The sequence below is a fragment of the Nematolebias whitei genome, chromosome 11 (genome assembly GCF_014905685.2).
Source record: "Nematolebias whitei isolate Nwh7 chromosome 11, NemWhi1, whole genome shotgun sequence".
NCBI lineage: Eukaryota > Metazoa > Chordata > Actinopteri > Cyprinodontiformes > Rivulidae > Nematolebias > Nematolebias whitei.
This window is the reverse complement of record NC_056508.1, coordinates 25,407,422-25,423,223: the sequence shown is the minus strand read 5'-3', so window position 1 is coordinate 25,423,223 and position 15,802 is coordinate 25,407,422. Positions and strand designations below refer to the sequence as shown.

Below are 15,802 nucleotides of genomic sequence, written 5' to 3'. Positions count from 1 at the left end.
CTGAATCCCTCTAATATGGTTGGATCATTTGTTTGGACCCAGAGGCGATTCTAGAATCGTACCTTCAGGAGTGCTCAGCCCCCAGCGCTGACAATGGCTCTTGGCTTGAAGGTGTCACTGGTGGGGAGATCTGGGGGTCCTCCCTCAGAAAATTTTGAATGAAGTAGATTCCATTTCCTGCATTCTGGTGTATTTTAGCAGGTTGTTAAACATCTACATTTAGCTACATAAGTCAACACTTGATTTAATAACTATTTTAGAGTTAATGGCACAGCAAGAAGCTAATATTAAGATAATATTACTACCTGTGAAATACTTATTTATACTAATTCATCCTACTTTCACTGTTATAATCGATCATGTTTTTGTTTACTATATTTCTTTTGGACCTTGTAAATATTATGTGAAGCTGTCCACTTTGACTTCTTTAAGGGATTTTAATCAATTGATAAGATAAATGGAAAAATCAAAGCAAATATGTTGTTGTTTTAATATTTTATCTTGTTTTTAAGGCACCTTGATTTTATTGTTATTAATGCATTACTTTTTTTTTTTTATTGCTTTTTATTGTTGTGTATTGTTGTCTGTACTTTATATGTTGTTTGTCTACAACAGGTCTCTCTTGAAAATGAGTCCTTGCAACTCAGTGAGACTAGCCTGTATAAATTAAAGTTGAATGAATGAGGGTATTTCCAATTCCCCTTCTTCACTCAATGACAGGGTATGAAAAAAACAAACAAACAAAAAAAAAAAACCAAATAGGAGAGGTTTCCCATGCCCTTACAAATTTACAAAAACACCCCAACCCCACCCAGGGGTCATGCCTCCTAGTTTGAGAATCCACTGGTCTAACCTGTGTAAAGAATTTTTTTATAAAGTTTTTTCCCTTCATGATTCCTTAATTATTTAGCCTTATAGAACATTCATATATCCATTTAATGTGCTAGCAAACAATACAGATTTTTTTACTAAGACAGAATAATTTTTACGGGTGTCATCCTGCTTCAAACAAACAAAGAAAAATGTGGCAGATATTGTAGTTTGTCGTTCAGACCCTGAGACATTAGAGCACCTGTTCCTCCGCTGTCCGGGCTGCACGCTCTTCTGGGACAAATTCAAAAAGGTCGTTGAAGACGTCAAAGGTTCCAGGACACAAAACGAAAGAGACTGGGACTGGCTCAGACTTTTTGAACTGTTGGAAAAAAGGGAAAAATGAAAGAAACATAATCTTTGCCGTCGCAAGACACACCATATGTATATGCCGGAACCATCAACTTTATAAAAACAAATCCCTGGATCACTGGAAACTTTTCTCTGGATTCATTCAGCAACACCACAAAATAATACAGCACCTGGACCCAAAACTATGTCAAGATATCTTTGGACCACTGAACAAGACTCAGAAAACAGACATTCTGGAAATTTGAAAAGTGATTAATTGAATTATTTTTCTTTGGAAAGTATGTATATTATGAATTGTTGATTTACACATTGTAAATAATTACACTTATTTTTTAATGAAATTTTCATAATAAAAGACATCTGATCTCATCTGATCTTGAAAGCTAAGCAGGGTCAGGTCTAGTTAGTACTTGGATGGGAGGCCGCCTGGGAATACCAGGTGCTGTGAATTAGGCAATTTAAACTTTATTTTATCAGGTCAGTGAAATCAGACACTAAAAATATATATTTTTCTTCTTCTTCTTCTTTCGGATTTTCCCTCTTTCAGGCGTCTCCACAATGAGGCATCCTCCTCCATCGCACTCTGTCCTGTGCATCCTCTGTGCTCACTCCAACTACCTCCATGTCCTCTCTAACTACATCCATATATCTCCTCTTTGTCTGTTTCCTGGCAGCTGCATTTCTAACATCCTTCTACCAATATACCCACTGTCCCTCCTCTGGACATGTCCAAACCATCCCAGTCTGGCCTCTCTAACTTTATCTCCCAGTTCAACCTGCACTGTACCTCTGATGATCATTCCTAATCTTCTCCATCCTTGTCACTCCTAAGAAGAACCTCAACATCTTCATTTCAGCTACTTCCAGTTCTTTCTCCTGTGTTTTTGTCAGTGCCATTGTCTCCAGACCATACAACATAGCTGGTGTCACAACTATCTTGCAAATTTTCCTTTAACGTTTGCTGATACCCTGAAACTTTTCTCCATCCACTCCATCCTTCCTGGGCTCTCTTCTTCACCTCTTTACCACACTCCCCATTTTCCTGGACAGTGGACCCCAAGTACTTGAAGTCCTGCAACTTAGCCTCACTGTTCCACCGGACTCCCTCTCATTCACACACATATTTTGTCTTACTACAGCTGACTTTCATTCCCTTTCTTTCAAGTGCATACCTCCACCTCTCCAAGTTCTCTTCCACCTGTTCTCTGCCCTCATCACAGATCACAATATCATCTGCAAACATCATAGTCCACAAGGATTCCTGCCTGACCTCATCTGTTAGTCGGTCCATCATCAGAGCAAACAAGAAGGGGCTCAGAGCTGATCCTTGATGCACTCCAACCTCCACCTTGAAGCTATCTGTTACTCCTACAGTCCACCTCACCACTGTCCTGCTGTCCTCATAGATGTCCTGTACCAGTCTAACATACTTCTCTGCCACTCCAGATTTTCTCATGCAATAACACACCTCCTCCCTCGGCACTCTGTCATATGCTTTTTATAAATCCACAAAGACACAATGGAGTTCTTTCTAACCCTCTCTGTACTTCTCCATCTGCATCCTCAAAGCAAAGATGGCATCAGTGGTACTTTTTCTTGGCATGAAACCATACTGCTGCTCACAGGCACCTCTCTAAGTCAAGCTTCCACAACTCTCTTCCACATCTTCATTTTGTGACTCATCAACTTAATTCCCTTGTAGTTGCCACAACTCTGTACATCCCTTGTTCTTAATTTTTTTTTAAATTAATTAATTAATTTTATTTATTTCTTTATTTAAATTAGGACAATGAATATTAATCAACATGTCAGCAGTAAGCATCAATGTAAATATGCCGGAGTTAGCACAGTGGGCACCAGCACACACCTTTTCCATTCCTCAGGCATTTTTCCACCCTCAAATATGCCATTAAATATTTGAGTCAAAAACCTCACTGCCATCTCTCCAAAACATTCCCATACCTCCACTGGTATGTCATTAGGACCTACTGCCTTCCCCTTCTTCTTCTCAACTATTTTAAACACAACAGTCACGAGCATACAAGCTGCACCATCAAATAGCATTTCTGCCTCTACGTTTAAAACAAATCTCTGCCCCTAAAAGAGTGGTGGGGGTGAGTGCCAAGCTAACTAGGCAGTCATCTGTAGGTAGGAGCCCACAGGCAGCGACCATGAACAGAGGGAGGAGGCGCCTGGAGATTTCACGCGTGGAGTCGGACAATGAATTCAGCGGAAAGTTGGGCTCGCAACCGTCAAGTGGGTAGTGGGGGTGGGGGGTTGGGTAGGATGCTTGACAAGATGCGGAGTGTTTACAAATGTAGGTAAACATAGATGTTTAACAACCTGTTAAAATACACCAATATGCAGGAAATTGCATCTAATTTTCTAAGTTTTCTGGATAAGGACTCACAGACTCCTCCCCCTGCAAACCCCGTCATGCACCCCCAACCCCCCTCCAGCCAGCCTGCCCCTATTTGCATTCTGGTATTGATTGTTTACAAATTAAGCCCCAACCTGGTCTCTTGGACACATAAATCATCTACCTTCCTTCTCTGCATCATGTCAGCCAGCTCTCTACCTTTGCCTGTTATTGTCCGCACATTTGGAGCTGCAACCCTAAGTCCTACATTCTTGACTTTCCTCTTCTTCCTCTATCTCCTGACACATTTCCCTCCTCGTGGTAGCACAATTTCCACCGGCACCTTGTTTGTCAACAGTACCGGTGGTGATTTATGTTAATCCGGGCCTCGACAGATCCGGTATTTTGCTTTGATAAACTCGCATTATAGTTTTGGCAAAAGTATTTTATGTTGGATGTCCTTCCTGACACAACTCTCACCATTTACCCAGGCGGGACCGGCACAAGAGACACCGGCTTGTGGTTCCAAGTGGCTGGTTTATAAATTAAAATGTGAACAACCACCCCAAAATCTGGCTGGTTCTGAGCAAAACATCGTAACTGTGCATCAGAATCTGCTGGGTGAATAAAGCTTTTGTCTACTGTGTTTTGTGATAATTTTTGTATTAAAAAATAAATTAAAAGAAACTAGAATCAACATGCAATAATAAAACAAACACAACATAATACTAAGAATAGGAATAAAACATAAGGCCAAATCAAAATGAGGATAAATTAAAAGAAAAAATATATATATTTAAACAGTCTGACTGGGAGACATGTTGATGGTTTGGATATGGATGAAGTTAATTATGACAAATAGCTTAAAAAAGTCCAAACATTCATCTGAGTTGTTTTATTTTATAGGAAATCAAAGGCAGGAGGAGGAAGATGGTGTGAATTTGGTCCTCAATTGAAATAATTTAATTTATCAAGAATCTCATAAGTCATCACTACTTAAGATACATGGCTCCACAGAGACAGTACATTTCTTTAGACTACAGAACTAAATAGAAATCAGGGGTGGCATGCTTACAAAGTGTTAACCCCAGGGTGCAGACATAAACTCAAAAAGTTCAGTGAGTTAAAAAATAAATAAATGAGTTATTTGTTTACAAAAATTAAAACAAAAAGTTGACATGACAACAAAATACTCGGAAAAACACTTGGGTACATGGACGAAGGGACAGAATATGATGTTTGCTGCTTAATGCTAGGATGAGGAACTGAAGACAAGAGACTGAATATAACAGGAGACTAACGAGAGCGAAAAGAAGAAAATAAAACATAAACCACAAAGGAGTTGGGTGGAAAAATGCAAAGTTTGAAAAATGTCCCTTGGTACTTTTTTAAAAGAACTTTATTAACAATACAAAATAGAACAATACAACAAGAATTACAAACTCTCGTGAAGGGTGTCATAACTACATTTTACAAAATAATGAAAGAGAAAAAATGAAGATAAAAATTTAAAAAGAAACACAAAGGGGCGAGACTATATGAGAAACTTAAAACAGTAAGTTTTTAGAAATCTGATGTGAGATGATTCTAGCAGTTTTCTTGTTTTTTAATCTACTTATTGAAGAATAGTATGACTCAAAATCATTCATAAACCAAGGGAAGGAGAGCTTATTCCCTCCACTTACTTCAGTGAATGTGCCACTTTGCTATACTAGCCTATATGGCCTCAGAGAAAGCTGAGCTTAAGTAATCCACATAAAATAAAATGGCATCAGCATCAAAAAAAGGAACATTAAGTTTGAGATTAATCCAATTTCTGATGTCTGTCCAAAAACTTTGTATTGACATGAGAAAAACAAACACTCGAGGGATTAATCTTCTAATTAACAAAAGGCACACAAATCAACATCAATTTTAAATCTTCTTTGAAGAAACATGGCTACAGGATATATCTTATTTATTATTTTAAAATGAGTCTCCTTCACTTAATAGATGATGTATAGGCCATTTGACAAATTTAGAATGAGCAGAAGTCATTCAGGTTTTATGATTTATAATGGGAGGTTTCTTGAAGGAGTCTTTGTTATAATCAATAAATCCTTTCTGGCATACATTCATTGATAATATTGTCATTGCATTTGAAGTCGACTAAGTTGCAGTCATTTAATTTTAATGTGGGCATCAAAATGGTCATCTCTTGGTACTCACGATGGTACTGTTTGTTTACAACGTGCGTTTGCTTCATACGTCATCACGTATTCTGTCTTTTGACCAATCAGCGCTCAGAGGGGCTCCGGGCTGAGGGATTTGACAGTCTGAAGCTGAGCCCCGGGTTGGACTTCCTCAGTGGGACAAGAACCATGGCGGCTGCAGCTGCCTGTGGACCGAACAGCTCGGTTCTGACGTCGCCACTCGGAACCAGAGAACACAGCCGGAAGAACCGGGAGAAGTCCCGCCGAAGACACGCTGCTCTCCTGTTCCTGAACAACATCTCTCTGGACGGTCGGCCGGTTCAGAACAGTTCAGCCCAGCCCGGAGGGAGCTGCGACAACAAAGAGACCCAGTTCGATACGAACAGCTCCTGCTCGGCGGCAGCGGAGTTCTGCTCGGAACCACAAGCCACGAACAGCTGCGGGACGGTAACCGGGCTTTCCGGGTCACCGAGCGATGGGGAGGTCACCCCCAGCCCGGTACCGAGGATCGGACTCGCCATACCGCCCATTCTCGTGCTTCCATCCGAGCCGGACTTTAACGACGCGGGGAGCGCGGAGGTTCTGCTCGGGTGTCGCCGAGGTTCGGTCCCGTCCCCGGGCTGCAGTAACCTGCTGTCCCTGTCCCCGTCCAGCACCAGCCTGCTGCCGTCCCCGCTGGGTCCACGGAAATCCCCCACGCTGCTCTCTGTCCAGAGCTGTAGCTCTGTGTCTTCGGAACCGAAGCCCAGGTGAGTTTACAACACCCGAACCGGGTCACCAGAGGACCATAACCCCGCGTTTAGGCAAACCATCTCTGAGTTCATATATGGAACCGAACTGGTTCTGTTGGACAGATCCATCCTGTGCGTGGAAACATGCAGCTTTTAAACCAGTTTCGTCTCTGGTTCTGGTTCTGGTTCTGGCTCGTCACTGAGGGGAGTTGAGAACTTTATTCTGAAGATGTTGGATCAGGAAATGGGCTGGTTTTAGATCAAACCAGAACAAAGCTGATGTGTGTTTTTATAAAGAAAAAAACAAACAAAACTGCAGCAAATAAAAAACTAGAGGTTAGTTTTTGTTTCATTGTCATAGAAAACAAACAAACAAAAGTAGAATGGACCAATCCAGGATAACAGAAGAAAGTTGACCTGATGCATGCTGAATAATCCAGGTGGATAACAATGTTGAGTCTGGTCAGGAAGAGAATGGAGCTTGATCGAGCCTTGGAGCATCCTGGATTATTGGGATTAAGGAACACCAGGCTGAGAAGGCCTGGTTAAATCAAGCTTTTTTTCAACAACCATGTTGTGGATGACATTGATTTAGGCTGATGTGGAAGAATGAGCAACAAATATTGAATTTATTTTTTTTAAAAGAAATTCGAAGCCTAAAAAGTCAGTTCACACAACAGTGACAATAATGCTGCAAAGCAGAGGGAGGCTGTCAGAGAGATTTAATTTAAGAAGGGAAGGATAAAGATGAGGTATATGGATGCAGTTAGAGAGGACATGGAGGTAGGTGGAGTGAGGATGGAGGACAAAGATGGAGGAGGATGACTCGCTGTGGTGAACCCCTGAAGAGGGAAAAGCTGAAAGAAGAAGTAGTCACCAAACTGGTACAATGACTGAAGTGAGGGCTGGACTAATGGGAAGAAATCCTCATCGTTTCACGTAAATACAGATTTAGGAAAGTGTAGCACAAACAAATGGAGAAGCGGTCTAATATGAAAATAATGTGTTGGTTGTTATAAATGTTCTAAAATGACTAATGTCCTAGAACAGGGGTCTGCAAGCTGTGGCTCTGGGGCCACATGTGGCTCTTTGGTACCTCTGCAGCAGCTCTTTCAGGCTTTGACCAAAACTAAAATAAAACTGAATTTTATTTAAATTACTACCAACAATGAAAATGGCTAGTTTTAGTAGATTTCCTGTCATTTTCAAATATGTGAAGAACAGTACACATACATGGTGTAAAACATGTGAACTACATCATGCTAGTAGCTTGTTGGACAGTTTGTCGACTTCCAGTCTCACAGCATGACCTTTCTCTCAAAACCACCAGAATGTGTTGGAATATCTTTAAGATAAGTTGCTGAGAAGGAATATGGTGAGTAATGTTGATAACACTAAGAATAAAATGCAACAAATAAAATCAAAGTAAACACAATTATTTATTTTTCTTTAAAAATGTAACTGGATATCCAACAAACTGTCCTAATGTTGTATTGTCTTTAACTTTATGCTTTAAGTATGACACTTAATTCTTCAACAATTAAGAGAACTCTCATCAGTCTGCAGAGTTCAGTGTTTTAATTGTTATAAAATTGTTAAAATTATATATTTTTTCTTTCTTTACATGAAACTGTTCTTTTCTTTTGTATTGCGTTCTAAGGGTTGTTAAGCATATTTGTTTTTAGGTCAAACAAAATGACAAATACTAATTACACACACACAAAAAAAGCATACAGTATGTCTAACTTCCACCCGAGTTATTTATTTATTTATTTATTTTTACTTTTTATTAACAGGGCTTTTAGTTTGGTGTACTTCCTGTCAAGTTATGTGGATGCATGTAAATGTGTATATAGCTGGATTATGGCTAAAAAGATGAGGGAACACTGTTAATAATGAAGATGGACTGTAAGGCTTTACAGCAGGGCTATTGAACTATGTAAATTGCTCAAAGGGCCACAGATACTGAAAGCTAGCAGCTCAGGGGCCAGATATCCAGCAACGAGTCATTATTTAAATAAACTAAGTAATACTGATCCGTTACCTTTTAAATTTGTTGTTTTTGCTGCATTGAATCATAAATTCTATATACAGAACCCAAAAGTGTAATTAAAAGAAATTACATTTCAAGATTTTTTTCCTTGTAACAAAAGTAGTGATATTCTAATATGAAACATTAAAAACGACGCACTATGCCTCCTATTTAACAGGAATATTAATCAGCCATCTCTGACTTTTCAAATCTTCACGCTTTTCAAAATAAAACTTCTGACTGATGTTCCCTGAATGACCAACATGTTGCTGTTCCAGGTGGGTCCTTTAAGATCCAGTTCTCATTTAGAATAAAATGGCTGCACAGACCAGTTGTTCCTCAAATGGTTCATAAATCACAGACGAAGCGTCCACGTCCCACTCAGGTGTGAGCTTTGAGCAGCACCAAAAGAGGCGGAGCAAAACTCAGCTGGGCTGAAAGTGAGCACGATGCGTGTCAAACGTGTCCTTCATGTCATTTAACCAATTAACTCACTTAATCCACCCTATTTGTGATTAACTGTTTTTTAAACTAACTACAAAGCTGCTGTGCGTCATCATCAATATCCCCCAGTAATAAATCTGTTTGTTGTTGTTTAATCCGGCTCGCAGGCGATCACACGCTGATATGATCAGTTTATCAGAACTCCCCGCAGAGCAGGAGAGAGAATGAGCATGCTCCCACGAGGGCATGCAGCCTTTCGACTCATGTCTCTGCTAACTTTATTATAATTAGACATTAGTAACACCAAAACACGGATATTTGTAGGCCCCAGATTAAAGCAAAGATGTATGTCTCTGTTTAACTTTATTTCCCCCCAAACTCATAAAATTATCTCAGTGAGAGTCCCATAGAGACTGTGTGAGCTGAAAAGCATGCTGGGTAGCCTAGTAGAAATTATTTGTGCAGTGTTTCTGACTGTTGATGTTTCTGAGTGTGGAAATGGTTTGTTTTTGTTAATGTCCTGTTCAAGTTTGCTTTGGCATTCATGTTGAAGTCTCTATTAATGGCTGTAAACTGACAGCAAGAGTCAGAGGTTGTTCCTGGTACGAATAAGGGGGAAAGCAGGTTAAACATCAAGTATCCTTGCTCAAGAATGCCTGGTCTGGTGTAAGTCGATGCTTTCAGTGGAGAGGTGGCTTTTCTTAAATAGCTTTGTCATTGAAAATTGTGACTCCACTTGTTTTATCGATTCTTCTCAGATGTAGGTGATTTGCTGCTGTGACTTGTCTCCTTGCTCTGCGGGTTGGATTGTAACAGGTCATTGCGTTCGAGCCATTCCACCCATTGTGGTCCTTATTCACCCTAAAATCAAACTTTAATTTCTTTAGCTTATCCTTGCACTGCTTATAAGTTCAGGTGTGGACATTCTGTGCCACCATCTCTGATATCTCTCTGTAAATGCTCTTCTTTCTTGTGGTACCATCTGTCAACATGAAGAGAAAATGGAGGTTCATATTAGGGCTGGACAATAACTCTATCGATATACGTCATGACATACTTTTATGCAATAACGGTGATATGAGTTTTAAGCACATTTTCGATATTTCGATACGATTACATAGTTTCACTGATGCATTTCTTTTTCTGTTCGGGTTCAGTTTCAACCTGAACAGAAAACGGTGTGACACAACTATAAGTGCGTGGTGACGTAGATGTTACGCAGAGCTCGAGTCCAGAAGGCGTTAGGGATAGCAGGCTAGGCTAATCTCCAACACGCATTTAATTTTCTCTTCAAAATGAGTGCCCATGACCGTCAGAATGTGACTAAACAAGCTTTCACAAGCGAAGGGAAACCGGATGACATAACTGATAAGAGAGGAAAGACTAATTCGGTGGTGTGGAAGTGGTTCGGCTTTCTAAGATCTGATAAACTGCAGGTTTCAGTCAGTGTGCTGCAAAATGTGACGGAGTCGTTCCAACTAGCGGTGGGAACACATTTAACTTGTTCCATTTGATAGAAGATGTTGAGAGACAGAAGATGAAGCACAATAAAAGTTTGAGCCAACGTGTCCCTGAAACATCACCCCCAGCTGTATCAAAAGAGAAACACAGAAGTTTGCTGCATGGGTTGTTAGGTTATGTTGTTGTTTAAAGTTAAAACTATTAATACTGACAAAGTTGAGAGTTTTCTGTTTGACAGTGATTTTAAAATGTTTTGAAGGCTAAATACAAATAAAAGTGAACATTAATTTATTTGTACAGTTTGTACAGTTTTTCTGAGGCTTTTATATTGTTTTTATATCGATATCGAATTATGTTGTTATCGACCGAAATGAAGAAATATATCGTGATAAAATTTTTGTCCGTATCGTCCAGCCCTAGTTCAGATGTAATTTGCAGTTTTGCCGGACGGGTCATCCAGTAACGGCTCCACTGGCCAATCAACGACTGCTGTCTGCTTACGTCAAAATTATCACCTCGGAGGAGTTTGTTTGGAATCTCAAACAAGGTGGTGCCATAAACCAGGCAGAGCTGGTGTGGTTGTCGATAGTGGGAAGGTCCTTAACTGGTGCAGAACCAATGAGAGTTGAGGCGGTTACAAAGCACCATTAAAGTGTTTTTCTGTACACTCGTGACAATGTTGAAAATTGAGATGTATATAACGGACTGAGATATTTGCAGTTTCAGATTGTTTAAAAGACTCTCTCACTGATGTTTTCTGTTTTTCTTCTTTTTATTAATGAACTCATTGGCAGTCTGAACTTAAGTCACCTGCAGGCTGGAAGTGGCTTGCGGGCCACCGGTTGAATAGTCCTGCTTTACAGAATTTATTCAGTGTTCAGCTGGAATGGGAACAAGGTGTTGCTTGTTTTCATGTTTTAGTTCTGTTAAGGCAATGCTGTTGTTATTTTATGTAAATGAAGTTCCATGTTACAGAGCAAATCCTAAAGATAGCGTCAAGCTATATGTTATAAGAATATATTCGATATAAGTTTAACTGGAAGTTTCCTTGTTTTCGTCTGCTAAAATATGTGTGAACTGTTGGTTGTTAATGTCTCTGTGTTAGTTGAAGGAACATTCATTTATTGTTTATATAAATAAGAAGTAATTTATGTTAATTTAATGCCCTGTGGCTCTTACAGTGTTTTCATGACAAAGTTAAGGAAACAAATAAAGTAATTTCTTGAAACATCAGAAAAGAAAGATGGCATCTGTGGAGCTCTTTCTCGGCATGAAGCCATACTGCTGCTCCCAAATAGTCACCTCTCATCTAAGTCTAGCTTCCACATGTCTTTCACAGAGCTTCATCATGTGGCTCAGCAACCTTTTTCCCTGTAGTTCCTACAACTCTGTACATCACTCCAGCACTCTTCTTCTCCATTCCTCAGACATTTTCTCACCCTTAAATATGCCATTGAATAATTGGGTCAAAAACCTCGCTGCCATCCCTCCAAGACATTTCCAAACCTCCACTGGTATGTCATGAGGTCCTACTGCCTTCCCTTTCATCCTCTTCAAAGGTTTCTGATCTTTACCGTCACTAATCTTTTCCACTTCCTGGTCCACAGTTTCTATGACCTCTACTCTTCTTTCCTTTCATTCTCTTCATTTATTAGCTCCTCAAAGCACTCCTTCCATCTTTCCATATTATTCTCCTCACTTGTCACATTGTCATTCCTATATTTTACAAGTCTATCCTGCTGCACATCCTTTCCAGCCTGATCCCTCTGTCTTCCCAGTCAAACATGTCCTTTGCTTTCTCTTTAGTGTCCAGACACTTGTACAACTCATTACACACCTGTTTTGTCTTTGCTACCTCACTCTTTGTCCTGTGTTACATTTCCTTATATTTTTGTCTGCTCTTCTTATGTGTAAAATTACTTTTTTCTTGATTAAATTGTCCACCATCAGTCTTGCTTTATTCTAAATCTGTCTCCAGAAATAATCAGTGTGAAGATCCTAACTAATAGTTCAAATTTTTATTATCCTCCTGACAAAACACACTCTTCTCTTTGATCTGATGCTATTTAATACATAAAGGGCAACAGTTAATGTACATAGTGTGTTCTGAGGCATGTTTGACTTCAACAACAGAGGAAGCAGATGTACTGTATTATTAGACACTGAATGTGAACAGGTATGTCGTCACTCTGTGGTGACTTGCCTGTTCATGCCTTTTCATATCTGTTTCTATTCTCTGTCACACCTTCAGTCATAATTCTGGACTCGGACGGTAACTTTCAGAACTCTGGGATGTGTTCATGTACCAAGAATGTCAGTCTAGTTATGTGTGAGCTGCCCCAAGTATGATCTTTTAAATTAAAAATCAATATGAAAAAAATAGTTTGGGCCAGGGCAAAATGTTAAGAGTCCTGACTGCCCACCCTGATGACACCATCATGGTGCTGGTGATGTAAAGTTGACTAATGAAGCAGACTTGTTCCTGTTTTAAATTGATGACATCAGAGGTGAAATTCACTCTGACTTTTCAGGCTGAAATTAAACTAGTAGGGTTTTGAGGTAGTGGAAGTTTTACAGAAAATATGAAAAAGGAAATTTCACAGTGAGTCAACATGACAAACTGAAGCATTGTGCAGACGTTTATCAGACTTTCTTTAATAAAAAAAAACATCTATTCATTCTTTTTTGTAGTTGAGATTGTCAAGTCGCAGAGTGAAAAGGGAGAATTGAAAATACCCTCTGTCAGATCGCCTGTCCCTTTATGCTCCGAGCACAACTTGAAAAATAAATAAGGAACCACTTCCATTTTTTGTGCATGGCACCACCATAAATGCAGTAGTCCCTCGTTTATCATGGGGGTTACATTCCAGATACCCCCGCAATAAGTGAAAATCCACAAAGTAGGAACGCTATATTTTAATATGTATATTTTAAGGCTTTATAAAAACTTCCCACACTCTTGCAATGTTCTAAACTCTTAAACCTATGTCATTTTAACAACATCTGTATATGTACTGTACAGTACTGCAAAATTTTACTCACCAGCTCTGAAGAACAGCATCTCTGTTCCGATCCAGCTCAGTTCCGGTTCGGCAGACCCACCCTGCCGGACCTACCCTGCCATTTCTGGTCGGTTCTGATCGGCTCTCTGCAGCCCTTGGGCACCAAAATGCTTTTTGAGAAAGCCGGACCTTTAGATAACCAGTACAAAACCACGCAATGGTCCCGATTTATTCCGAATCCAGTTGAAAAAAGTCCGGGTGAGCTCTGGAGAAAACACTGGACCTCCAAGCAACACCTCTCTGCTCAAGAGGCTCCCTGGGCTGGCAAGCAGCTCTAAGATTGACGATGAGGCTAGAAGTCTGGTTCTGGTCCAATTCCCGGTCAGTTCCATATGGCTCTCTGCATCCACTAAGCGCCAAAGTCACTATAATAAGGACCAAACTTTTTTGGATCAGATCTAAACTTTCCCCCCATTTCAGCAGAAGGCAACAACTGGAAGCACTGTTGGCTTCTGAGTAATGTAGTCCTTTTGAGTGGCGATACAGTGTAGGCTTATTGAGAGAAAACTACAAAATGGTGGCGTTTGTTCGAAGTATTTTTTTGTTAACTTTTTACTGTATCCAGTACTGTCCCAATCACAGGAGTAATATTAAAGTTGACAGTCATGTGTCATGTACAGTTTTTTTCTCTCATGTACAATCCTACTTTGAAAAACCTCAAAAGAGCGAGTCCCCAAAAGTCGAACCACGAAGTAGGGAGGGACTACTGTATATGTAAACTAGGCACCCCAATCATTTGTCATCATCTTCATACATCTCCTCCTACATGTCATTGTGTGAGTGCAGCTACAGCGTGCGCTCTCAGGACGTAATTAGGACTGAATTAAACTAATTCAGGACTAAAAGTCTCAGGACTAAAAGGACTGAACTAGGCAAAAGGGCCTTCTCCTTTCCGCTCCTGTTTCCTGGAATATCTTGCAAACAGATCTGAAGCTCTCAACCTTGACCTCTCTAAGTGGCTTCAAACATCTGTTAAGTTCCTGGCAAAAACTAATGCAGACATGTTCCTATTTCTAGTTTTCTACACTGCCTTACAATCTAGCTGTTTTTTTGTTGTTGTTGTTGTTGTTGTTGTTGTTGTTGTTTTTTGCTACTTTTCCTTTTAATTATCCTTTTAATTACCATTTCATTTTAATTTGTTAAAAACAAAACATTTGTACGCATCTTTTATGATAGTCTATTGTTGTCGTTGTGGTATAACTGTTAAAAATTCAGGTCTCTCTTGTAAATGAGTCCCCGAGTCTCAATGGGACTAACCTGTATAAATAAAGGTTGAATGAATTTGAGAGAACTATGCTTTTTAGTTTTTATTATGCTTAAAGCAAGGATGTCCAAAGTGTGGCCCAGGGGCCATTTGTGGCCCTGTAAGTGATTTTGCGTGGCCCACATCTGCAGTTTAAGGATGGTATAATTTTGGCCCATAGGCTTCAAAGATTGATGTAGACCAAAACTGGATAAAAATGTGGATTGTTAATTGTTGTGAATTGGTGCTATATGAATATACTGAACTAAGGAGGAATTCAAGATGCCCACAAGTGGTTATATGAATTTACAGCAGTCCCTCGCTACTTTGCGATTAATTTATCGTGGACTCGCTCTATCACGGTTTTTCAAAATAAGATTGGACATGACACACAACTGGCTGATAGATGGATGAGCTGCACGATCGGCATGGAGTTTTTATTTAAAATAAATTATTTTAAACTATTTAGCACCTGCTGCGCCTTTGTGCAGCCCATACTGCAGGATAAACTTCCCCCTGCAGCTGATCAGCTGATCTCAGTGCACAGTGGAGAAGTGGGCGTAGCCAGTGGTATAGTCTACATTTTTGTAGTGGGTATACTGTGCTTAGAAACCAAAGTACTGTAGTAATGTAAGTAATGTAATCGTAAATTTATTTTGATTTTTAAGCATATTGAACATTTCCAAATTTCTCGGATGCTTATATTTGAATTAATGAACAACAAACTTTGTACAACAGTTGGCTTTGTATTAAAAACATGTTATAAAATTTATAAAATAGTGTCAAAGCAAAGCGCTACATACAGATAGATTGTTATGGAAGCTTTTAACTGTCGTTTAACATCTCAATGACACATGCCTAATGATATGTCAATTATCATTGGGCACTTTTTAGTGGGTATACTAAAATTCTTAAGTTTTACTAGTGGGTATACTCCGTATACCCGAGTATCACGTAGACTACACCACTGGGCATAGCCAGGAACGCTTGCAGGTGACTGAGAGCAGCGGAGGCAGAGAGCTGAAATCAACTGAGAGCAGCAGAGGCAGAGAGCTGAAATCAACTGAGAGCAGCGGAGGCAGAGAGCTGAAATCAA

General features: G+C 39.7%; 1 protein-coding gene across 1 annotated transcript in view; it reads left to right on the top strand.

Moving 5' to 3' along the window:
- Positions 1-5,892: 5,892 nt before the first annotated feature.
- Positions 5,893-15,802, top strand: part of cables2b (Cdk5 and Abl enzyme substrate 2b) — a 34,888-nt gene continuing 24,978 nt past the window's right edge. The window contains exon 1 of the mRNA XM_037684058.1: positions 5,893-6,482. Coding sequence (XP_037539986.1) covers positions 5,902-6,482 — 581 coding nt within the window. The 5' untranslated portion in view covers positions 5,893-5,901. The remainder of the gene's footprint in view (positions 6,483-15,802) is intronic.